Raw genomic sequence first — 26609 nt, forward strand, 5'->3', positions numbered from 1 at the left:
GCTGTCAGCACAGAGCCCAATGTGGGGCTCAAACTCATGGACTGTGAGATCATGACCTGAGCTGAAGTCGGACACTCAACCAACTGAGCCACCCAGGTGCCCCAGGAGGTTCTTTATTTCAAAGTGACAGGCAGCTATGCAGGAAAGCCATGTGACTAAGAGCACAGGCTCTAGAATTCAAAGCCTGGTTCTGCCACTCTCTAGTTATGCAACCTTGGGCAAGTTCGTTATCTTCTCTGTGCCTCATTATTCCCATACCTAAAGTAGGAATAAGACAAGCCCCTACCTCATATGGTTGTGGGGATGATCAGTGTAAGAAGCTAGCCTAGATCCTGGAATAGAGTTCAAGTTCAGTAAATGCTGGCTGTTGCTACTTTTCATCTTAACTTCCAGGAGAACCATGCAACAAGTTTGGTAGAGCAAAAGAAGACCCCCTGAAAAATCAAAATTAGAGAACTGAGGTTGCTTTTCATCCCCTTTTAGCTAAGTTATTTAGACTATGAAGTATCAAAGGGAACTAGCCAATCCTTCAGGTGATCCTACAAGGCTAACACCATGTGGAGAATATTTATCTATTTATTGGTTATCTTCATGGACTATCTCTTTGGCACCTCAAACTTGTGTTATAAATTGAGCTCACAACCTTTGTCAGCAATCCTTGCCCACTTCTGTGTACTCTATCTCAGGAGCATTACCATGTTGTATATCTATTTACCTGTTTACACCTCTATTTCCCTGTCCTTTAACTACAAGCCCCTGGAAGGCAGGATGTTCCATAATAATTTCTTGTACCTCCATTGATTTTTACAATGTGTAATTCATGTAGATAACATTTTGAAACATTAGCTATTAATATTGTTTGCCTTTAGTAGGTGCCCAACAATAGTGACAGTAAGGCAGGGAGGTCTTTGCTATAAGTTCAAGTAAATGGATTAATAGTGACTCATTTCTCTAATTAAGCTAGACTAGGGTATTGTTATTTTTTTAACATAACCTCAAGATTTTACTGTCTTCATAATAAGACAAAATGTGAAACACAGGACGGGATTACTTGTCCCTTTCTCTTATTATCCCCTCCTCGTTCAAAATGCTTGCATCTCTTGATAGTCAGAATTGTCTTAGATCTGCTGTTGGGATCAACACATTCAAGTCTCAGCACAACCTTCTTTGTAGTTTTTAGCCTTTCCCCCCAAAATCAGCTCTATCTGCCCACCAGAGCATAGCCACTTTACTTCCTGTCATAACACTGCTTCCCCTGGGCATCAGAGAATTCTTGCCCTTCTTGTACTGTGCCACTTTGTGGGGTTGGTGCTTGCTAAGCTTCTTACAAAAAATTCAGTGGGTGTCAGAAACATTCACCATGTTTTTAAGAGCACTATTAGCATGGAAAGTGGCAAACTTTTATTCAAGGGCCAGACAGTAAACATTTCAGCCTTTGCAGGCCATAAGGTCTCTGACCCAACTACTCAGCTTTGCATTTGTAGTGTGAAAGCAGCCATAGACAATATACAAATGAATGGGCATGATAAAACTTTAATTTTGGACACTGAAATTTGAATTTCATGTAATTTCCATGCATAACAAAATATTCTTTGGATTTTCTTATAACCATTTAAAAATGTAAAAACCATTCTTAGCTCATGGAGCCCATAAAACCAAGCATTCATTCTTTTCCAGGGAAGGCTAATAGAACAGTAGACAGATAGCAAAGGGTCAAACCCTTGACCTTGAATTTCAAAAGTGTAAATGTGGGGCACCTGGATGGCTCAGTGGGTTGAGTGTGGGACTCTTTTGATTTCAGCTCCGGTCATGATCTCACAGTTGTGAGTTCGAGCCCTGTATCGAACTCTGCACTGACAGCGTGTAGCCTGCCTGGGATTCTCTCTTCCTCTCTCTCTGCCCCTCCCTTGCTCACATGCACTCATGTGTGCCAGCGTATGCACTAAACAAACAATTTCTAAAAAAAAAAGTGTAAATGCTGCTATAAGGCAGAAGACTTAGAAGAACATGTGATTAGTCAGAACTAAGTTTCTCAATCATCACCCCACTCCCTCTCCCACCAAACACTAGGCAAAGATTAACTGGGCAGCAAAACAAGGAAGTTGGAGGGAGGAGGGAATTAGGAAGAGGAACCAAAAGAGTTTAGACAGTGGTCGGTCACCAAAAAGGGCCACTTCACCCACGGCCTTGTCCCAGGTAGGGAGTTGGAGGGAGTGGGGATTAGAGAACTGAATAGGTTGGAGACTCTCCTTCCCTCCACCCAATAATGCTCCCAGAAATTTAATGTAACCCTAAGAGGTACCTTACATTGATAGAGGTCAAGTTTGCATGCCCCCCACTTTCAGAATTGAGGCCCTAAATAGAAATGAACTGCTATAAGAAATAAAGTCCTATTTCTTGCACTTGAGATCAAACCCTCTACATAGGCACTCAATTAGGTCTACCTCTCTCAGTGTTTGTTTTAGCCTATGAAAATATCTTGAGGCATCATCTTGTGCTCACAAGACTCGAAGCAGTCACCTGGCTTGCCTCTGCCTCATGGCAGAAACAAGTCTCTTAACAGTTCTGTAAAATTCTTCCATTTTAGAATTCTGGCTGTGCTTTAGTGTATTTCTCTACTTTACAGGGACTTATCTATAAACGTAATGGCAAGAGACATACTAGAGAATAACAACTCCCTTCCAAGAGAAACAAATAGAAGCAAAGTGCATTTGAAAGTCAAACTTTTGCCACAAGTAAAATCTTTCCTGGATCCCAGGAGACCCCCAAATGTTCTGCCAATCATATTTACACAGCAGTAAATTCCAAGGGCCAAGAGTAGAGACACAGCTTATAGAAACTCTGAATGATACTTTATATGAAGCATGACAGATCCCAAGCAGATATTTTCATGAATTTTACATTTTCAGTACATTAAAGGTTTTAAAGATTTATGTTAAGATTGGGTTTTCATGGAAGAATCTCTTAGGAAGGTTGGTAGCTTGCTCGCTTTCTTTCTCTCTTTCTCTCTTTCTTTCTTTCTTTTTTAAACCTTGACATTTTCAACTTCCTCTTTCATGAGTATTTGGTAACTCTTTCCTCCTAGTTATTGCCTAAATGCATTTCTAGACACATTTTATGGTTACCTTTCAATCATGCTTCACTTTTTCCAGTCAATCCACTTATCAGAACATACTGAAGGTATGTAAATGCCTTGGTTTCTCTCTCCCAGCTGAACTAGGTTGTTAGGGGGGTCATTTTTCATTATGTTTTATAGCAGGTCATAGTGCCCCCGAAAATGATTTGTAAGTTTAGACCTCATGTCTTTGATTATTTATGGTCATGTTTTATATAAAGTGCCCTATTCTTCTTTGTTTTCCCAGGGCCTAGAAGCGTGCCTGGAACATAATAGGTGTTCCATACATGTCTGCCTAAATGGAATAATTATTTGTTTTAAAAGCACACTGTATTGTTTCATTGTTGTTATTCATTCATTTTAGGTTAAAGAATTTGACACCAATTTTACATATGAGCAACAGTCAGAATTCTACTTGGAACCAAACACTAAGTATATATTTCAAGTGAGATGCCAAGAAACAGGTAAAAGGTACTGGCAGTCCTGGAGTTCACCCTTTTTTCATAAAACAACTGAAACAGGTGAGTGTGTTTATATATTTAATCTCTTAGGCTTTTCTTTTGACCTCTGTCTCTTTTAAATATATTTATACTTTTTCTTCTTGACTTGTATCAAATTGACAAAACTATTGTATGGCAGGTGGTGACATTGAAATTGTCATTTTGCTTTGATTTTGTTAAGGCTGACTGTAATTTAGGTAATGGTTCTCAAACATTCTTGGACATAAAAGCCAATTAAAACCACCTAGTATGCATGTTCACTGTCCCTGCTCCCAGAGGCTCTGTGTTCACAGGTCTAAGGTACTAGGGGTGGGGGGTGCTCAAGAGTCAGCATTTCTTATAAGCAGCCTGGGATATCCTGAGGCATATAATGATCTAAGATCATTTTTTGAAACACATTATTAATAATTATGTTAAACTCAAACAACAACAACAACAAAAACAAACTTCTTACGCTGTTGGTGGGAATGCAGACTGGTGCAACCACTTTGGAAAACGGTATGGAAGTTCCTCAAAAAGTTAAAAATAGAACTACCCTATGGCCCAGCAATTGCACTACTAGGTATTTATCCAAGGATACAGGTGTGCTGTTTCGAAGGGACACATGCACCCCCATGTTTATAGCAGCACTATCAACAATAGCCCAAGTATGGAAAGAGCCCAAATGTCCATTGAGGGATAAATGGATAAAGAAGATGTGTTATATATATACAATGGAGTATTACTCAGTGATCAAAAAGAATGAAGTCTTCCATGTGCAACAACATGGATGGGTCTAGAGGGTATTATGCTAAGCAAAATCAGCCAATCAGAGAAAGACAATTATCATATGACTTTACCCATATGAGGAATTTAAGATACAAAACAGATAAACATAAGGGAAGGGAAGCAAAAATAATATAAAAACAAGGAGGGAGACAAAACATAGGAGACTCTTAAATACAGAAAACAAACTGAGGGTTGCTGGAGGGGTTGTGGAGGGGGGATGGGCTAAATGGGTAAGGGCATTAGGGAGGACACTTGTTGGGATGAGCACTGGGTATTATACGTAAGGGATGAATCACTGGAATCTACTTCTGAAATTGTTATAGCACTATATGCTAACTAACTTGGATGTAAATTAAAAAATAAACAAGTAAATTAAAAAAAAAAGATCTGGTGTATACACACACCACATACATATACACACAGTGAGATATTACTCAGCCATCAAAAAGAATGAAATCTTGCCATTTGCAACAAAATGAATGGAGCTAGAGTGTATTATGCTAAGTGAAATAAGTCAGAGAAAGAAAAATACTATATGATTTCAGTCATATGTGGAATTTAAGAAACAAAACAGATGAACGTACGGGAAGGGGAAAAAATAGAGAGACAAGGAAAAAAACTATAAGAGACTCTTAACAATAGAGGACAAACCAAGGGTGGACAGAGGGAGGTGGGTGGGGGATAGGCTAAATGGGTGATCGATATTAAGGAGGACAATTGTTATAAGGAGCATTAGGTATTATATGTAAGTGATGAGTCACTAAATTCTACTCTTGAAACAAATATTACACTATATTTTAACTAACTAGAATTTAAATAAAAATTTGAAAAGAAAAAATGGATTAAAGACCTAAATGTAAGACAGGAAACCATTAAAGTCCTAAAAGAAAACTTTGGCAGAAAGCTCTTGGACATCAGCTTTCACTATATTTTTTTGGATCTGCCTATTCAGGAAAAATAGAATATTAGCTATAAAAAAGCACAAAATCTTACCATTCACTACAACATGAATGTACTTAGGGAGTATTAAGTAAGTCAGAGAAAAAGAAATACCATATGATTTTACCTATATGTGGAACCTAATAAATCAACAACAAAAAAAGAGACATACTCATAAATACAAAAAGCAAATCGGTGGTTGCCAGAGGGGCCGGTGAAATATGTAAAGGAAATTAAGAGATACAAACTTCCAATTAAAAAGGCAACTGCACTTGGGGCACCTGAGTGGCTCAGTCGGTTACGCGTCCAACTTGGGCTCAGGTCGTGATCTCACAGTTCGTGGGTTCCAGACCCAGGTCTTGCTCTGTGCTGACAGCTCGGAGCCTGGAGCCTGCTTTAGATTCTGTCACCCTCTGTGTGCCCCTCCCCGGCTTGCACTCTGTCTCTTGCTCTGTCTCCAAAATAAATAAACATTTAGAAAAAAAAAAAAAGTAACTACACTTAAAAAAAAAAAAAGAGTTACATTAAACTCTTTAGGCCACTCTGATGAAATATATTTTAAGAGAGACACAAATCAAATCATATCAATAAATATTGATTACCTACTGTATGCAAAGCAATCATAAAGTTAAAATACTTAAACATGGGATTATTTAATTATCAGCATGATCTAGCTGACCTATTGTTTATCTTTAGATATATTCCTGCTCTTAATATTATTAGTTTAATTTTCTATCCATTACATGTCATTCAATAAAATCTTGGCCAAATAGGCTTCAATAGTAAGCAAAGTGAATCTATTACAATTATCTTAATACTCCATAATGACCACCATTAACCTCAAGATGTCTCCCTATTGTAGGTAGCTTATACCCAGACTGAATTTTTTCTTTTCAGAGCACTTAATTATAATCACAGGATTGTTAATACCATCTTTATTATAATAGAGGAGTTGGAACTGAGTTTTATGTTTTCAAAGCACTTTGGCAGACATTATAAATGTTGATTGCTGCCAAATAAGCAGAGGGAGAGAAATGGCAGACTAGCTAAACAGTTCTTTTGGCGCCCCCTAATGCCCAAATCTTAGAAATGCATTACCAAGGGAATAATTTGCAATGCAAGGGGATAATTTGAGTATCCGTTCTTTTTAAAAAGTTGGTTATTAATTTAATATTTTCTTTCTTACGTTTATATTGTTAAAAGTTCTTAGTACTTTAGGTGGCATCTTATAATAGTCAGAATTTAGTTGATAGCTCAATTTTTTTAATGAAATTTAGAAATGTCTAGCAAGATTATTCAAACTGATAACTAACATTTACTTACCATTTGCAAAGTACTACTATGTATAAGCTTGCTTGATCTTTACACCAGCCATATTTAGTAGTCTATTGGCACCATTTTACAAATGAGAAAACTGAGGCATGACTTGCTAAATAGCACATTGCTAGTGGCTGATAGCACCTAAACTAGAACAGAAGTTCATCGATTTCTTCCTTTAACCAGTTATATCAAAGTGGAGGAGCAGCTTACTAAAGTATTCTACAAGTATAGGACCACAAATGTTCTCCTTTAAAGCCAAAGGTCTTAAACATCAGATGGAAGAAAATAGAAACCACAGCAACCCTACAATAAGTATAAATGTAAAGTCTTGGTTTCCTAAGTGGGCAGTGGGGGGGGGGGGAGCACTTAAAAGGCAAAACTGCTTTTTAGAATTAAATATCCTTGAAAATTTGCATCTATCCAATTTAATACGTTAGCAGAGGAACCATAATTTTTCTTCTGGTACAAATTTCTTCCAAGACACATTAAATGACAAACAGTGAATATGAGTTAGGAAAGTGCTAATATTAAATGTTTTGGAAAATTTCTTTTTTTTTTTTTTTTTTTTGGTTTGCAAAAGCAATGCAAATTTATTGCAATATACAACCTAGGAATAACTGCTGTTTATATTTTAATGAATTTAACGCCAGTTTTTTCTTATGCACATATGTTTTATTACTGAAGTATAATTAACATACAATGATATATTAGTTTTAGGAGTGCAGCACTGATTCAATAATTCTGTACAGGATTCAGTGTTCACCACAATAAGTATAGTCACCATCTGTCATCATACAATGTTATTACATTATATACTATATTCCCTATGCTATACTTTTCATCTCCATGACTTATTTATTTTATAACTGGAAGTCTGTACCTCTTAATTCCTTTATCTCTTTCATCCACCCACCTCCCCTCTGGCAACCACCAGTTCTTTGTATTTAAGAGGCTTTGTTTGTTTATTTGTTTTATTTTTTATATTCTATATAAGTGAAATCATATGATATCTGTCCTTCCATGTCATTTTTCTTAATAAGTGGTGTTGTGGTATATTGTTTCATATCGTGATTTTCTTAGTTTACCTTGTTGAGTTAAAAGAAACTATTTAATGGCCACACAATGTATGGATGCACTATAATACATTTAATCATTTCCCTATTGCAACACTCTCTAGGTTATTTATTTTTTCCATTGTCAATAAACTTCTTAGAATAACTTTTTATATAAACTCTCCTTATGTATTTAGATTTTATTGGATCTAAGCTTAAGCACATTTTAAGATGTGTGATGCAAGTTGCCAAATTGCTTTTTAATAAATCTTTAATATTAATTGTTTTTTAAAAAGATATCTAAGAAAGGACATTCATTTAGTGATTCATGAAATATTCAATTAGCCTCTACCGTGCACCAGGCACTTGCTATGTACTAGCAGAATCTCAGTAAAGAAAGGAGACAAAGATCTCTGAATTTTAGAAAAGACAGTCAATAAAAACAATGATAAAAATATAAATTACATAGCACTATAAATATTTTATCTGCTTGTAAGAATCAAACCTCACAACTGAAGTTTGAATTGCTTCACAATCGAAAATATTAAAAGATACAGTTTCTATAATACTTTAGTTAACCAACTTGTTTGATAATGAGGCTTTTTGGCCAGCCAATTTTTCCCAGTAATTAAAGGTTTACTTATTTATGAAGAAAGACAGCCCAGCCAATAATGATCCCTCCATGCAGAAATTTGCTGTTTTACTCTCTAAATTCCGCATGTGTATATCACTGAATTGATTTATCTCAAAGCAATGTGTTTTCAAAATTATGCCTAGATAGTACTGCAGATCATGCAGTGGATATGGCTTATCCTTCAGACCCCAGCATCCTCCTGTATCACTTTTCTTGGTCTTTAAAAACCTAGTCCAAAAAACCCCAAACAAACCCATTTAATGTAAGAGTTAAATTATTCATTAGACTTATTCTCTTTTCCTTCCTTAGAGTATTTGGACTTTAATAGAAAAAAAGTCTTATACTAAAAAAAAAAAAAAAATCAACCTCAGAATATAATATTAGACTTTACCAAACACACAGGAGAAGTTTCTCTAGATTAGAAACTCATATTTTTCTACCTGGTATACATAATGTATACAAATAATATGAAATACTAATATATAATATATATTATATATTATATAGTATAATTTATATTATATATTATAAAATATATGTTATACATAATACATAAGTTATATATAAAATATATAAATATAAATAATATAAATAAATAATAGCTAACATTTATTGGATGTGTTGGGTATGTGGGAAGCATTTTGCATATGAATTGTCCTTTACTTATCACTAAAGCCCTATAAAATTATTATTCCAATCATACAGAAGAAGGAAATGAGGCTCAGGGAGATTAAGCAGTTTTGTTAAATGTTATAAAGCTGGGAACAGTAAAGCCAGGGCAGAACACATACTGTAAGTTTCTAGCACTGTAACTCTACCGGTCTCCTTCCTAAGACACCTAAGAGGGCCTTGTGTCAGCCTCCCCTCAGCCACCTAACCAAACCCTCCTCTACACATTAGCTAATAATAAAAGGATGCCAGCAAAAGTTCACTTTTAATGTAATGTTTGTTATGAAAATGCAACTACATGAGAAAGGAGGGACCCACTGATGCTATCAGCTAATTGTATATTGGCCTGAATACAAGATGTGGAAGCAGGTTTGGGTTATGGTAATGAAAATATAACTATAGGACTCCAGGGACCAAGAGAATAAAGAATAGGATGGGGCAGTCTGAGATGAAGACAAAGTATAGGTGAAAAGGTGTCTCTGTTAAAGACAGGACCACTACAGGGCAGTTCATAATGTGTTTTTCCAGCTGGTCCTGGTCCAGTAAAGTGTCTGGAAAACAGTGCTTCTTGAGTGGAGTCTGTGGACCATCTGCATTAGAAATGCTTGGGTACTAGTTTAAAATGCAAATTGCTGAGCCTCTAGCCAAGTGAAACTTCTGCAGTAAAGTGTAAGAACCACTGCTCTAGAGGTTAGACACACCCTTTAAGAGGGAGAAGTGTCATGAAAAATGGCATAGGGTGTGGGCAGGAAATGTGGACAGGAAGGGGGAGACCAAATTGCCCAAGCCATTGCCTTAGTAATAGGGGTTTGAGGGGGTCAGAAAAGGGTGGGTACATGAGAATTTCAGGACATTATCTACAGTACTATCTGGACATCTCTGCTTCTTCCTGACCACCGCTTCGCTTCATGAGTTGCTTAGCACCCTAGCCCCACCTTGGCAGCCTAGGATCCCCAGAAGCACAGGATGTAGAATTGTTGTGCCTCTGCCTAGCCCCTGCCCTGCCTCTGGATATGAGGCTTCAGCTGAGGCTCTGAGAACCACTGAGGGCTGCTGAAGCTGAAGCTTCTAGACCACCAACCTGCAAAGTCACTGTAAAAATTCCTGGGGTTTTTAAGCAGTACAGAAAGAGCCCCAAAGGAGAAAAGATAATTTGTGAGTATAGAAAACCAACACTAAAAATGTGAAAGTCAGTTCCCTAAATTCCATACTACTGATATACAAAAAGGTGAAAAGATGACTGCTAAGCAGAGTGTTGTTCTACTCTGCTGCAAACCAATCTCTTCGCAATGAAGGAAAGGCATAGGCTCTATAATCCCTTTAATGACAAGTCAGAGGCCTGAGGGAAGGGCAGTCACATTTCATAACGATTAATTAACTTGCTTGAATTGCTACCTGAAGTAGGAAGGTTTCCCAGAGAAATCATATTCTTTTTTTTGACAATTCTCCAGAGGAAGGCAAGTATGAGCAAGATATTAAATCACATTGTGTTTTGTTCTCACAAAACAGCATTGGTTGTTCCATTACCAATGACTCCTTAAAAATTCTCGTTAACTTTTCAGAATTTTTAGGGACTACAAGAGAAAAAAAGAAAACTAATGTTACATCAATGGAACTAAATATAAGTGATATTAAATAGAACACAGATTAGAAGCTACTACACAGAACTGTACTTTTCAAAAATTGCATTATTTGTATTTAGGGGTTTCTGATTCATTCATACTGAGATGGATTATAAATGTGTACATTTATGGTTACTAAACAGGTTTAAACAGACAGTGTTCCCTGAAATACTAATCAGTTTAGACTCTTAATATGGATTTATTTAATCTTCTTCATGTCTTATCCCTAATAAAGAACCAGAGTTCTGTAGAATAAAAAAAAAATGCATAAGAGCTTTATAAACTCTGAGGTTCACAATATCCACTAATAAAGAATACAGATTATGCTTTTCTATGAGGAAGTAATAACCTTCAGTATTAGTTTCTTATTGCTCTTTAAACAAGTTATTACAAACTTTAGCCAAATACTATGTGGCTTAAAACAATACACATTTATTATTTTTTAATTCTGGAGGTGAAAAATCCAAAATCAGTATCACTGGGGCTAATGTCAAGATATCAGCAAGGCCATGTTCTTTCTGGAGGCTCTAGGAGAGAATTAGTTTCATTGCCTTTTCCAGACTTTAGAGGCCACCTACGTTTGTTGGCTTGTGGCCCCACCTTTCATCTTCAAAGCCAGAAGCATAGCATCTTCCAATCTCTTTCTCTTTGACTCTGACCCTACTGCCTTCTTGTAAGGACTCCTGTGATTTCATTGTACCCATCGCTATAATCTAGGATAATTTCCCCATCTCAAATCCCTTTTGCTATATAAATTAATCTATTCAAAGTTTCCAGGAATTGGGACATGTACACTTTTGGGGGGTAGGGAAGTCACTATTTGTCCTACCACATTTCCTCACCTAGCTACCCCACCACCTATTATTGCAATTTTTACTAGTCATTGTGATTTGGTGCCAGCAAAAGCAATCAAATAAATTCTCTCAAGCAGAAATATTAGAAAGATAGCTAGAAATCAGTAGGCAAACAGTCACAAGTAGGATACAAAGGAGAGTAGAAGCCAGAACCACAGCCAAAATTGTAGTCCGGAAGACTCTGGTGAGGACCCCATAGCTGGCACTGTGGTCACTAACACTGCCTGTCTTTTGCCCTGCCTGGACTCCCCGTGGTGCTACTGTTACCAGACCTTGCATATAGCTGCTGCTATAAATAATTTCCTGGAACTGAGTAGTGTGCCAGTGGAGAGAGGAAAGCATCTGTTCAGGTAGGTTTAGGTCATCTGCTTATAGCTACTTGCTGGCAATGGGGAGAGGGAATCTTTGTTCCATTGAGGCTTCCACAGTGGGAAGCCTTTCCTCCTTCTTACCTGTTCTAGGATGCCCACAAGGAAATATGTCCTGGTGCTGAGCAAATAAAAAGTGGTAAATGTCTACTAGACTATTTAGACTCAGGAATAGGCACATGCTATGCTTGGGAGCAAAGTGGTACTTTTGAAAAATCTTAAACTACTGAGTAAGACTCAGAAGCTGCCCATTCCTGCATATAAGGTTTTGTTACACTTTGACATCAGATCCATGGCTCTGTGTATTCTATGTGACTTAGGAAAATTCCCTGAGTTGGCTGCTGCTTTTCACTTTTTCCTCTTCTTCATCTTTTTCTTTAACCATATGATCACCATACATATATTTCTCACTTTCTCCTCCCTCTACATACCAAGTACTTAGAGTTTAGGAATATTAGCATGAAGATAATCCTGTGGATACGTCTAGGCATACCTTCCTATTCTTACTACACAAGGATGACATTGTAACTCATAAAATGATTCATCATTTGACTTGTTTTTCCAGATGTGGTAACGAGTTTGTTCTGACATATCACTTTCCCTGCCCTGGGCTTCTGGTGCCTATTCAATAGGTCTGGCCATCATCTTCTGCTTTGACGACTGACTGGGAATAGTGTCAAATCTTTACCTTTAGCCCAATAATGTTGAATTCCAACCCTAGAACTAAAATGGCCTGGGAAGACAGCACATAAACACCATGGAACATCTAAGATTGTTAGAAGAAGGAGATTAGAGAGAACACAAAAGGAGATGTTTATGTTAAGAAAAACCATTTGAAAAACATACCCTTGGTCTCTTTTAATAGGTCTCCTCTTGTATCTAGAGCCTACTGAAAAAAAAAAAAGTCTATAAACGTCCCTGTGTCAGCTCTGGTCAAAACCTTTAAGATGTAGGCGTTGGGTAGTGTGGCTTTGACACCATGATTGGCAAAGGCAAAAGTAAATAAAGAAGACTTATAAATGTCCATACTTATTCATCGATTACTATTAATCTATTAGTAATTCCACTAATAGAAATCTAGACTTAGTAAATAAGCAGAGATATGGAAAAAAGATTTATGTATAATGATATTTATCCAAAAACTAATTATAATAATAAGAATTTTGAAACAATCTCAAAGCCCAATAATAGCAATAGCTAATGCTTATTAAGGTTTTAATTAGTGTAAAGCATAGTACCAAGTACTTGATATGAACTATCCCATTAGACCTCAGGGGTGAAGTACTATGTTATTATCCAGTTTTACAAATGAAGAAACTGGTCAGAGAGGGGTTCAGCAACTTACCCAGAGCCATGAAACTCCCGGAGCCAGGATTTGAATTGAGTTTTGTCTGAATCCAAAGACGGTGTTTGAAACCACCAAGCTATACAGTTTCTCAATAGGGGGATGATTGAATACCGTACAAACATGATGAAATATTAAATTGCTATGACAGTTTTGAACAGTTTTTAATAAAATGAGGAAATGTTCATGACACAATATTGAAAGAAAAGAAAAAACAAGACACGATATTTAGATCATAAAGAGAATGATCTCCACTAGGGTACAGATATACACAAAAGACTGTTAAAAAATACATTAAAAAAGTGATTGCTTCTAGTTTGTGAACAAGTATAAAATTGCACTTTCTTCTCCATACTCTTTTATACTTTTCAAGCACCCTACAATTAGCATGCCTTGCTTGTATAATCAAAGAAAATAGCTGGCTTTCAGATGGAAGTTACTGTAGGATGGAAGATTCTAGGGTCAGTGCTAAGTGGGTCAGCCCAACCACAGCCCATTGTGGTATGGGATGGAGTCCTACAAGGCCAGGCAGTTCTCATACACTGTGGCCAGCCCCTGGAGGAGCAGTGGCTAGGTCTCAGCATGGGAGCAGCTGTTTGCAGGACCAACTCACCTGCCCCACCCAGAGCCATCCTGCTGCAGAAGTGAGGTTCTTAATTAACGGAGCCAGTGACCAGCACAGACCACATGTCAGGACTGGATGGGAATTTTCACTCTTTGACCTCTACCTAGGTGACTTTGGGCAAGTCATCTATCCTTTTTACGCCTCTGTGTCCTATCCATGAAACGAGGACAACAGTATTTTCTAACTGATTTGGTTGTTGTAAGGATTAAATGACAGAAAACATGTTAAAGTCTAGTATATTACCTTGATCATAATCAGTACTCAGTGAGTGGTCACTTAAAAAGAATAATAAAACACACTAGGCAGACATAGAGGGAAAAGACTGAGGAGTCAAATTTCGTATCATCCCTCAGAAACAGATAAAATACATTATTACTAAAACCAAGAACTTTTGAGATTTGATGCAAATAGTCTAGCATCTGATGGGCCACAGAATGTAGTTATGTGCTTCAAGTTCTTTTCCAAGAATAGGAAACTACATTTTTTTGCTTAAAACTACTCTAAACTCCCTCTAATTTTCATTTAAACACACTGTCTTCAGCAAGACTAATTCTAAAGCCCAATACCAGTGTGTATAAGCTATATAAAAACTCTTACCAAATTAGAGATAAAGTGAGTTTCTGAGTATACCCAGGTATGTGTGGTGAGAAAAACAAGCAGAGACAGAATTGTCTCATTATGGACCTAGCACCACAGGTATTAAATTAATAATGAAAATATCATGAGATTTTTCTAGCACATTTGGTAATACGCTGATGATTAGAGCTGATAGAAACAATGTTTTTCAGTTATAAAGGTTCTGTGTGTGTGTACATCATTCTGTGTTTGTGAACCCTTTTCTGTGTTAAATGCCTGGAAATTATTTGAAATACTTGAAATACTACTGGCAAAGGATCAAGGGGATAGGATTAGGGATGGTTATTTTTCTCTCTCTTTTATTCTTCCTCTTAATTTTTTTTTCTCTATTAAGGTTACTGCTCTCATACTGATTAATATTAAGTACAATTTAAAAAGAAATGACCCAGCCACTTGGTGTCAGTATACCATGAAGAATATAGTCTAGAATGGATGGCTTCATTTCAGTCCTGTGCTTAAACATTTTGTCATTGGCTTGATTTCTTCTCTGACAATCTTATTTATAAATCGTCTCACTTCAGGTATTTGATTCCTTGTGAAATTACCCTCTGATAATTATTTTAAATGTCATTTTAAATGACTTTAATCTAATTTAAATGAATGCATCCAGTTGATTCGCAACTCTGATAACAAAAAGGCCCTAAAGGATGATTGTGTTTATTCTATTAGGGCTAATAAAGCCCTAGTTAGATATAAACATTATTTTTATGTGATACAAATTAATAACTGAAGTTTCATTGCTAAATAACTACCTGTAGTTTATACAGAATTAAATTAACCTGCATTAAAAGCCAACAGCACCACATATTACTTTTAAATAAAAATGCTACTTTTAAAATAATGTAAGTGAAAACAAAAATAATCTAGCAACATATGCTACAAACCCGTGATCTTGCCAAATTGAAAATTGTGTTACATCTTAATGTAATATTTTTAGTCTTAAAATTTCAAAATAATGTAGATGCAGAGTCCTGCTTGGGCTCCCTGGGAATGAACATAGCCTACAAAATACTAGTTTCGATAAATAAACCTGGCTGGTGACCACTGGGGCATAACCTTTCTCCCTCGGAGTCTGATGGAACCACATACTTGGGAACAAAAGAGACTTAGTGAAGCACTGAGAAACCAGAAAGAATTTCTGATTTGTTACAATTCACTGTTGCAACATTTTCCTCTTGCTATAGAGAAGACAGAATAAAAACACAGAAAAGTACTTTTGGCTCTTCTGATGTTTTCATCTTCTAGAATTCACTACCCATTGTTCTTAGAAAACTACTGAGCCTGTACCTGCACCCAGATTGACCTTTTTCAAAAATTTCCAAAGGCCATAGGAACCTTTTTATTGAAACTCCATGATATTTTTTCTCAAAGAGAGTTGTCTGGGCCACATAGCTTGTTATACAAGCCTGTGATATCACGGTGGCAGTTAAGCCTGCCTCAAGTTGTGATTTCTCCCAGGCCCCACAAGTAATTCCTCAAAAGGAAGAATTTGAACACTGAAATCAGAATAATTGAATACATAGGGCTTGAGGCACCCTTGGGAATCCAGGGCTTAGAACCATTTTCAGGAATGTCTTCTGTCAGTTAGCAGAATAGTGTCCTTGAAGTCACCTCTGGCAGCTTTTAATTGTCAGGAGAAAGGAGCCAGGTAAGAAAGCTCCAGGACTCCTTTGAGTCCAGACTGAAAGCAGGTTAGCTGCCAAGGCTGTTCACCACACCCTGGTCAGAAGCTCTCATTAGCCGTGACCTGACAGTCTTTATGACTAGACAGGGATGGCCAGGATCTTTGCCAGTGGGAAAGGAGCAGAGGGAAGTCATTAATAGCATTCCACCCCTGTGTTATAACCTCAAAGTGTCTGCTAATCAAAAATGAGCTTCTTACATGGAGCCAAGATAGTGTTCACCAACAGCATCTCAAAGATTGTGCAAAGGCAAAAGTGACACATCTTGGAGGCTCTTAAGGAAACTTAAAATTTATTGCATCATCTTTGGAAGGAATCAAGGAGAGACCAGTTATTGTGTTTTTTGTTTTTTGTTTTTGTCAGTGAATTAAATAAAGCTCCTTGGTATTTTTTGCCTAGAAGCCTCATGAAATTAGAGGATATACCTTGAGGTTTTATAAACTCAAGTTAGTTTTCATTGTCCTTTCAGTGTTTAGGATCTGACCAATTAAAAGGAGGGAAAAAGACACACATACTGAAAAGCTTTTGTTTTTATTCCACTTACAAGCCTATTAAAGTTTACTTTAATCATCTCCAAACAAGTGAAAATGGGTAATTCAGAAACTGAATAACCTGAATGCAACTGTAAGAAGTTCACTCTGTTTTCTTTTTGTTTAAGTCCCCCAGGTCACACTGAAATCATTCCAACATGATACTCAGAATTCTGGGCTTCTAATTGCTTCCATCTTTAAAGGACACGTTACCGCTGGTAAGAAAATACTACTTAGGTTTTTTGAGTAGTCTTTACCAATCATTCATTTGAACGCTTCAACTGAAAAATCATGTGCCAGGCATAAATTTCTTGCGAATAAGATATGCCATGAGCTTTCTGTATGGAAATTATCAATAAAGATCCAGGTAAAACTGAATTTAAGCAATGGTTTAGGTGGACTTTGCCAGCTTCTGCTATGGGTTGGATACATTTTCATTTCAATAGGTGCTGGGGCTCAAGACCCCAAAACTCCTAAAACAACAACAACAACAACAACATAATTTGAGTGTCTACCATGTGGTAGTTAGTTGTATACATTTGTTCAGTTTTCAAAACAACCAGGTAAGGTAAGTGTTATGTATCTATTTTACAGATGGGAAAACTGGAGCTCAGAGAGGCTGAGGAACTTGTCCAGGTTCACTATAAGTGACAGATCAAAATTCAAATCCTGTTTTTCAAATCCTGAAGCCTTTACTCTTTCTTTTGTACAAACTAGCTCCTGTTTTGTTAGTGTGATTCAACATTTTCCATTGATGAGCTTACCTAAATGTTTTAGGCATTAAAAAATTATGCCATCAGGTATGTGTAATGGACAAATATAACTCTAAATAGAAATTTCAAATTAAAAAACTTTAGGCATAACTATTTCCCCACTGACCACTGGTAAACCACTTATCTCCCTGCATAGAAATCTGGCAGGAATAAGGGCACCTGGGTGGCTCAGTCAGTTAAGCCTCTGACTTTGGCTCAGGTCATGATCTCATAGTTTGTGAGTTTGAGCCCTGCGTCAGACTCTGTGCTGACAGCTCAGAGCCTGGAGCCTGTTTTGGATTCTGTGTCTCCCTCCCTCCCTCTCTGCCCCTCCCCTGCTCACTCTGTCTCTCAACAAATGAATAAATATTTTTTAAAAATTAAAAAAAGAAGAAATCTGGCAGGTATAGTACCAGAATTTTTGCAGGTTACATTGACAGTCTTTGGACTTCCATTCATTTGTTTCACAAATATTCATTAAGTAACTACTGTGTGCCAGGCACTGTACTGGATGGGAAATCAGCAGTGAAAAAAATGAACAAAGCCCCTGTCTTCATGGAGCTTCCATTTTAGACAGTTGAGGAGAAAAACAAAGAGGAAAACAACAAGAAAAGAGTCAGGTGGCAGTTAAGTCTTGTAAAGAAACATGAAGCAAGGTGAGGCCACTCTGAATTTAAACATGCAAATCAATAAGCCAAGTGTTTTGGCTCAGTACATATCCTTAATTACAGATGCCTCCCCAGGCCTGCCCCTTGATATTTCTGTGGGAACTGGGGAGGTCAGGAGCTCATGGCGGCCCTATTAAGATAGGTGTTATAGTCTCTATTTTCCAGAAGAAGAAATTTGAGTTTCAGCAGGCTCATAATTATGCCATGAGGTTACAGAGCTGGTAAGGGCAGAGTCCAATTTGAACCCAGGTATCTCCAGTTGTCTCTTGATCACTCTGCTCTATCGTTAGACCCCTATGCCTGGCTGCCTGGCCCCATGTTATTAGGGGATTCTCTAGTCTTTCCCAGGCACTAACCCCCAAGGGTATGTGGCACCTACTACCTCCCATTAGTTGTGTGAAATCTTCAGCAATAGAATTCTAGTCCTAGGAAAACATTAATACCATATCCCCCTAGCTCTGGAGCAAGCTAAGCTACACTGGCCCAACCCCTGAACACCAGTTGGTTTAAGGACAGGGGCCAGATAGCCTGGAGACCCCTAAGCGTATGGCAGGTGCAGCTGGAAAATAACGAGGGCAGGGCCAGTGAAGTGTGTGCCACATGGTAAGTATCTGATAAATATTTGCCAAATGGAGTGAGGAAGTGGGGAAGGAGAGTGGAAAGGAGGCCAAAAACCCATCATCACTCAGAACAAACTCCACTGTGGCAGACAAGTCTCAATTACAGTCTGTATTTGAAAATTGAAAATAGGATTTTTTTTCATGTACTAGGGAGAAAATGTGATGAGCCTAGTAGGTAACATGTGTTGAATATATCATATTAATTATTTAAGGATTTTGGGTGATTAAGCTTCAAAATGTAAGGAAAGCATTGCTTTTATAATAAAATATGAGTGCAAGATATATATCAATTTGCATTTCTTATATATTGTTTTAGGTTGTTTCTGTTTCTCAGCAGAAAAAAACTCATGAACAATAAATTTTGAAGAATGGTGACAAGTTGCACATTAACTTCTTTCTTGCTCAAAATTTTAAAAAGAAAACCCAAAAAACCTCAGCTGTGATTGTGGCTACCTTTAGGCTCTGTTACCAGCAACTGGGAATTATTACTTGTGTCAGACAAAACAAATGAGATTCATCATTAAACCCTTTTATATAAAATATGCATGCACAAGCTCAGAAAAATGTCTAATGCTGACCACAATTGCCAGAGATGCACTTCTAGAAACCCATTGGTACCAGATACATGCAGCCCAATTTTCTCAAATAAAAGATATTGTGCAGTTTGGAAGGGCTGTCACTGTACACACAGCCTAAGGGAAAGGTTAATTTTGTTCTCCCCTTCCTTTTTTTCCTTTGAGATCAATGACTTTTGCTTGGCACAGAGAGAACAATGATTCAGACATCACATGGACACTAATGCTTAGCTAAAATTATTTTTCTCTCCTTTCAGACAACAGGCAACAAGACATTGGATTTTTATTGGGAATGATCTTCTTTGCTGTCATGTTGTCGATTCTTTCTTTGATTGGGATATTTAACAGATCTCTCCGAACTGGGTATGTTTTTGTAGAATTTCTGTTTTCTAATTTATACCAAACCTAGTCAATTCAGTTATTTACTAGGAAAACCCATCAACATTTTTAATCGGAGAAAGACAAAAATAAAATGAGCAGTGTTTAATGATTACCGACCCATGCCAAACTCTTTACACATGCCATTGGTTTAATCCTCACAATGACCCTGCTGGAAACCCGAAGGTCTATTTTACAGATCATTTCCTTTAGGCTTCCAGAGGTTACGTGGTCAGCCCAAGGTCACTGAGCACTAACCCAGGAGCCCAGAACCTGCTGATATCACAAGTCATGTTTTCTCCTTCACTACACAGCCTGTTCACAGTGCCCTCAAGTTTATCTACAGTGCCTGGATTCTTTTTTTCTTTCTTTCTTTTTTTTTTTTTCAAATGTTTATTTTGAGAGAAAGAGAGAGAGGGAGAGAGAGAGAGGGAGAACATGAGTGGGGGAGGAGCAGAGAGAGAGGGAGAGAGAGAGAGTCCCCAGCAGGCCCTGCCCTGCCAGTGCAGAGCCCAACACAGGGTTCAATCCCAGGCACCGTGAGACCATGACCTGAGACTTATCCAAGAGTCAGACACTCAACTGGCTGAGCCACCTAGGCACCCCTGCTTTGCCATATTTAACGTGCGTACAGTTTTACTTCAGGGTGGCTCTCCCACTTACCTTGAATCTAGTGTGAGTGTTTCAAAATGTTCTGCCTCATTAGAGAAAAGCAGAGCAATAGAGAGAGGAGGAAAATCTGAAAAGACATTGAAGCAACTTCCCACTTAACTTTCTAAAGTAAGAGATGGAAATCTGCATCAGGAAGTTTAATCTTTATTATGCATTCCCCTCCCATTCCAGTTGATTTCCTCATCTCCTATGTGATTGCCTGAATCAATCCTAAAGTAAAATGCTTCTTCTAATGTGTGATATTTGTTTCCTAGAATTAAAAGAAGAATCTTATTGCTAATACCAAAGTGGCTTCATGAAGATATTCCTAATATAGAAAACAGTAGTATCGTAAAAATGCTACAGGTAACCAAACACCATCAAATAAAAACTAAGTGGCGGCTAAGACCAAAAGAGTAATCCAACAATTAGAGTAGAATTTCTGTTCAAATAAATAAATGTGTGTACATTTTAGCATAATTGTATAAACACATGTCAAAACAGAATTATACATATTTCAAATTATACTTAAGAGAGATAAGGGAATAAAGTTAAGGGAAGGAAAGAGAGAAGGAAGAAAGAAACAATGCTATTCAAAAGAGAAAAGCAAAGAGGAAGCTTGTGGGCCAAGTGTCAGTCACGTGATGGCCAAAAGCTGATGGCTGACTTCAGCGACAGGAGGAGTGCAGAAAAACTCAACAAAATGAGGCTTAAAGACACAAAGGAGCTTCTGTTTTACATGAGCCTGGAGAAGCAGGTGAGATCTGCTTTACTGCTGAAGCTCAATGGATTTGAGAAAATAAATATGAGAGGAAAATAAATATGGTGGTCTCCCGGGGGCGAGGCCAAGTTTCCATCTCAAAAAGAATAGAAGGGTGTGCTGGGAAGACCCTGAGGTAATAGGGGACTATGCTAATTATGGAGGAGCTGCTGATTCTGGAGAAGGGGAAAGGTTCTGCTATATGTGCTCCTTCTATTTTCTGGCATCCCGGTTTCATCATTAAGGGGCTCCAAACCCAGTAAATGGGACAGACACATCATCCAAGCACGGCCTTGCAGTGATATAAGTACAATGACAGAAATGAAACGAAACATGATGGGGGTATAGAGGAAGCATACGAAAGATGAGAAGGAGTCACTTAGGAGAAACAAAACATTCAAAACAGAGAGGGCAGCATGAGCAAAAGCACAGAGGTGAGAAACACATGTTTCAATGAAGTGTCGCTTTATTGAAAGGCTTGATGTGAAGAGTGGGTGGTGTACTGCAGGAATGGTGAGTAGGATCAGATCATAGAACTCACACTTCATTCTGTTGACAAGGATGCTCAAACTTGTTTAAAAAATTTAATTTTAGCTTAGAAACCTTTTGTTCAAAAGATGTGAGGAAAACAAGAATTTATAAAACAAATAAAAGTGGCTTTGTTTGGAGCTCTGATGAGCCCATTAATCAACTCCTTACCCAACCCCAGAGATGTCCTTAAGATAGTAGTTCTCAGCCTTGGTGGCATATTGGAATCCTGATGTCTGGGCCACATTCCAAGATCTCTTGGGGAGGGAGGGCATGGGGAGACCTAGGCATCAGTATTGTCGAAAGCTTCCACAGTGATTCCACTATGCATCTGAGGTTGAGAACACTGTTAGGGATTGAAAACTACTGCTAAAGACAATGAGGAATCACTAAGAGCTTTTCCACTGGAATAGACAAGGTCCTAGTAGAGAGGCAGAGGAGGAGGGTCAGAGAATGAGCATCATGTGGTGTGAGCAAAGTGTCAAGAAGCAAGGAACCATGGGGCTGACTACTTTTTAGAGGATATATAACATAAAAAGTGAAATGAGTCCATGGAATTTGATGAGAGGGAGGTCACTGGTGGGTTGAGAAGTGATTAGTAAGTGAGGAAGTGGAGGCTGAGAATGAAGACATTCTTCTAAAGGGAAGTAGAGAAAGGGGCTATGCTGACATATGGTCAGCTCTCACATCTCGTACAATGAATGAACAACAGTAGCCTCAGAGGGACATGAGTCAGAAGTGTGTTTATACTAAATTAGTTAGGCTTAAGAGGGACTACTACAGAGAAAGAGGGAATATCGATCCAACAAGACTATAAAGAAGAGGGGAGGGGATGCTCTAAAGGGATGAGGTGAAAAGGTTCACTTTGGGCTGAAGGAGGGATTCCTGTCTCTGTATATTTGAAGGAGAGAAAGGGTTTGCAGGTGGCTGAGTTTGAAGGCTATAGTGTTACCTGCTAATAGTTAAGGGGTGATCTAGAACAACTAAACCCACACATATAATGAAGTACATAGGTAACAAGTCACTGAAGGACAAGCATATATCCACCACACTACAGACAATAAATACTATAATCTTAATATTCTTTCCACCTGGTAGTTCTATCTTGTTCCCCCACTAATTATTATCCTAGGGAATTAGGGATTTTCTGTGACTCAGAGAACTGTCCTTGACCTTGTTGTGGTCAGATCCTCTTCTTCCTTTATCATCCTCACTCTGGAATGGTCTTCCACACTGTTGCTCCTCTGTGTCCTTTACTGTGGTCTGACTCCCACCCATTTCACTCAGTTGCCAGCCTGAAGTGCAGAAAATGCCTCCTTCTTTGGAACACAGCTACCTTGTATTCTTCATTTCTTATAGCATGTCTAGTTTCTTTGACTTCATCTGACTTTTGACTACATGTTTGCCCTTTCCAACCCAAACCTGGTAAGCTCCCTAAGGAGGTTGAGCCTGAAGAAAATTTGAATGACATTTCATGCTGCTTTGTTCAAGGTCTTCTTTTTTGCCAAACTTCCTGCCCATTCTGGGCTCCTGGTATTAGAAGCAAACCTTCAGATGAAGTTTTGTTTTCTGCCGACAGACTAAAAGGTGGTATTTTGGTCAGCTCAGACTACTATGACAGAATAACATAGACTGGGTGGCTTAAACAACAAACATTTATTTCTTGCAGTCCTGGAGGCTGGTTAAGTCCAAGATTAGGATACTAGCAGGTTGAATTCCTGGTGAGATCTCCCTTACAGATGGTCAGCATCTTGCTGTATCCTCTCATGGCAGAAGGAGAGATCACAGTCTCATGTATCTTCTTATAAGGGCACTAATTATATTCACGAGAGTTCCACCCTCATGACCTAATTACCCGCCAAAGGTCTCACCTCTTAATATCATCACACTGGAGATTAGGGCTTCAACATATGAATTTTGGAGGGACACAAACATCTCAGTCCATAGCAACTGGCTATAATTTTATAATTTTATAACTGGCTATATTTTTTGGATGGGAGTTATTTGCCTTGGGAAGTCAGCCATCAGCTGCAAGGCCTCAAGTCATTTTCTCACCCAGAAGAGTCATCAGGCTTTTATATCAATAAAAACCTTCTTCACTGATCCACCTGTTCATGTCTGAATTGTATAGCTTTATACAATTATACCCCTTTATAACCCCAGCACAAAATATTTATTACTACTTTATTCAAAAATCAGAAACAAAACAGGATTCTTCTACCTTCCTTTCTTTTATTTAAGCAATGAGATATTTTCTTGTAGTAAGGCTCCGTGATATTAAGAAATATTCCAACACATTAAACTTCCAAACTTTAAAAGGCACTGAAATAATATGCAAGACACATCATTCTCTTTAAAAATTTTAAGCTAAGACATGTGCTTAAAACAGCAATTATCTCTATTATTCCTTTCCTTCAGTCTCCTCATGGGAGAATTTAATAAAGATCTGGAATTGAGCAGGATAACAAAAGGAGGAAATTGTATGGGAAAAGAAACAATATCAGAAGAGGGAGGGGAAAAGCAAAGCCAAGGGAAAGCAGAATTCCAGTTCTTCTTTAATTACCCAGTTAGCCCCTTTAAATGTCTTTTGTAAAATTAAACAAAAAATCTTTCTTCCTAGGAAAAAAGTGAATTTACAGATAATAATTCCAGTGAACAGGTCCTATATGTTGATCCAGTGGTTACAGAGATAGAAATCTTTCTCCCAGAAGAACACAAACCCACAGACTATAAGATGGAAAAGAATACAGAATCCCTGGAGACCAGAGATGGCCTGCAAAAGTCACTACTCACCAACACTACAGTTGTATATATTCCTGGCCTCAGCCCTGGGTATAAACCCCAGATTTCAACTTTTCTCACTGGGGGAAACCATCTCAGCAAAAATGATGAAACAGCTTCCTCAACTCTCAAACCACCAGCTGATTCCATAGACCTGGGGAAAAATGCCATGTTTAAAAAATATCCTAATTTTGCTTTCCCTGTCTCAAGCATGAATTCACTAAGCAACACACTATTTCTTGAAGAATTAAGCCTTATTCTGAATCAAGGAGAATGCAGTCCTCTGGACATGCAAAACTCAGTAGAGGGAGAAACTACCATGCTTTTGGAAAATGTTTCACCCAATGAAACTCTTCCAGAACAGACTCTGTTGCCTGATGAATTCGTCTCCTGTTTGGGGATCATGAATGAGGAGTTGCCATCCATTAATTCTTATTTTCCACAAAATATTTTGGAAAACCACTTCAATACCATTTCACTCTTGGAAAAGTAGAGCTGCATAGTCAAAGTTAATATGGGAAAGCTGTCTTGCAATCTAAAGTTGGATATCCTCCTCAATATAAATTTAATTCTGCCCTATTTTTCAAAATTAGAGAATTAAGATCCAAAGATGGAACATACTTCATACTCACAAAAGAAGCACCAATATTAGGTACACCTTCAAAAAGTATCAACTAAATCCTTTTTATTTTCCTCATTGTAAGGCACAGAACGGATCTCTCCATTACAAGAAGGTTAAATAATAGAAGATATGTGGCAGTGAAATAAATGTTGAAAATACTTCTTAAAAATTGAGATGTTAATGTTTGTTTGCAAGGGAGAAGAAAGTTTAATTTTCATTTTATGGCTTAAAATTTTCTTGAGTAGATAAAAACATAGTCCTCAACAACAAGATAGAAACAAGAATAGAAACAGAGAAGAAATTAATTAGCATGTTTGTTGTATTGTTTCTACTACTTTCCATTCAGGTAGTAGGGATTTGATCTTTCCTTATTTTGATTTTGGACTAATCAGGTTATAAAACAATGAAGTGAGGACATCATGAAACTGCTGTCTTCATTCAAGTTAAGAGTGATGCATTATTGTCCTGTGGTGTAGTTGGTATGTTAATTACACTCTGATACAACTGAAATAGCAGATGCAATATCAGCAAGGTGTAATTATTTCTTTTCTGATCAACTATGCATTAGATGATGTTGAAATTTGGGGATTCAGAGCAAACGGTCAAGAAAGAATTCTGAAACATCTTTGGTGCAAAAAGGTGGTTTTATTAAAGCACAGGGACAGGACCCGTGGGCAGAAAGAGCTGCACTGCAGTTGTGATGGGTGACTGATTGTATACCTTCAAGTTGGGAGGGGGTTAGGGATAGGGTAAGTCTCTAAGGAATTTTGGAAGCAAGGTTTCCAGGACCTTGAGGGAGCTAGCTCTTGTTGGGAAAAGGTCATTTATTACTGTCTAGTAAAATCTCGGTCATGAGACCCTTCAGATGTATATTAGTGGGCCATATGCCTGGAGGATGACTGCTAATGTATATCTAGGGGAGATGGAGATAAAGGAAGTTTCCAAAGGAATTTCTGTATGTTTGAAGTAAACTCATAGGATCCTGGAAGTCGGGATAACATTAAGCTAAGATTGCCTTTTGCCCTTAGCAAAATATTAACACCTAGGCTGTTGAGTTCCTAGAGGAAGGTCACTCTGCCTATCTCAAGGACTTGTCAATGGGCTGTGTTATAAGAAAATTTAACTATTTTCTTTTGCCTTTGTTCCCCACATAATTAGATATATGTCAGCAAAATATTGTTAAAACAGATATTTGCCCAAATCTGGGATGGCAATATTTGCCAAACATGCCATCGTCCCATATCCATATCTCCTGCAGACATCCTAACTGAGCACCACACACCTTTCTGCTAAGCCCTAAGGTGACCTCAGAATCCTCTCAATACAGTGCTTCTAATGGTTACACTCAATAAGGTATGGGACTAGAGATGACCTTTATCTGACAACCAGGTCAATACTGAAAGATAGGTGATCTTAAAATACGAGATGTATGTTTTCAGCTGAGAGATGGTACTCAGCAGACTTCTCTATTCTGATTAATTTTTATGGTCCAGGGAAAAAATTTTCTAATGAGCAGAATACTTTGAAAATAGGGTAGATTACCCACTGAATTTCTCTTTTCTAATCAGTTTCAACAGTAATATTTTATTATTCAGATTAGTTTATTACAACAAAT

General features: G+C 37.7%; 1 protein-coding gene and 1 pseudogene across 1 annotated transcript in view; one reads left to right on the forward strand and one right to left on the reverse strand.

The window, feature by feature from the left end:
- The window catches only part of IL23R (interleukin 23 receptor), a 63998-nt gene extending 38835 nt beyond the window's left edge, over positions 1-25163 (forward strand). The window contains exons 7-11 of the mRNA XM_043573344.1: positions 3480-3636; positions 16788-16877; positions 19532-19637; positions 20579-20669; positions 24212-25163. Of these exons, the coding sequence (XP_043429279.1) occupies positions 3480-3636; positions 16788-16877; positions 19532-19637; positions 20579-20669; positions 24212-24865 (1098 nt within the window). The 3' untranslated portion in view covers positions 24866-25163. The remainder of the gene's footprint in view (positions 1-3479; positions 3637-16787; positions 16878-19531; positions 19638-20578; positions 20670-24211) is intronic.
- Positions 1013-1362, reverse strand: LOC122481889 (annotated as a pseudogene).
- Positions 25164-26609: the final 1446 nt, after the last annotated feature.

The sequence above is a fragment of the Prionailurus bengalensis genome, chromosome C1 (genome assembly GCF_016509475.1).
Source record: "Prionailurus bengalensis isolate Pbe53 chromosome C1, Fcat_Pben_1.1_paternal_pri, whole genome shotgun sequence".
NCBI lineage: Eukaryota > Metazoa > Chordata > Mammalia > Carnivora > Felidae > Prionailurus > Prionailurus bengalensis.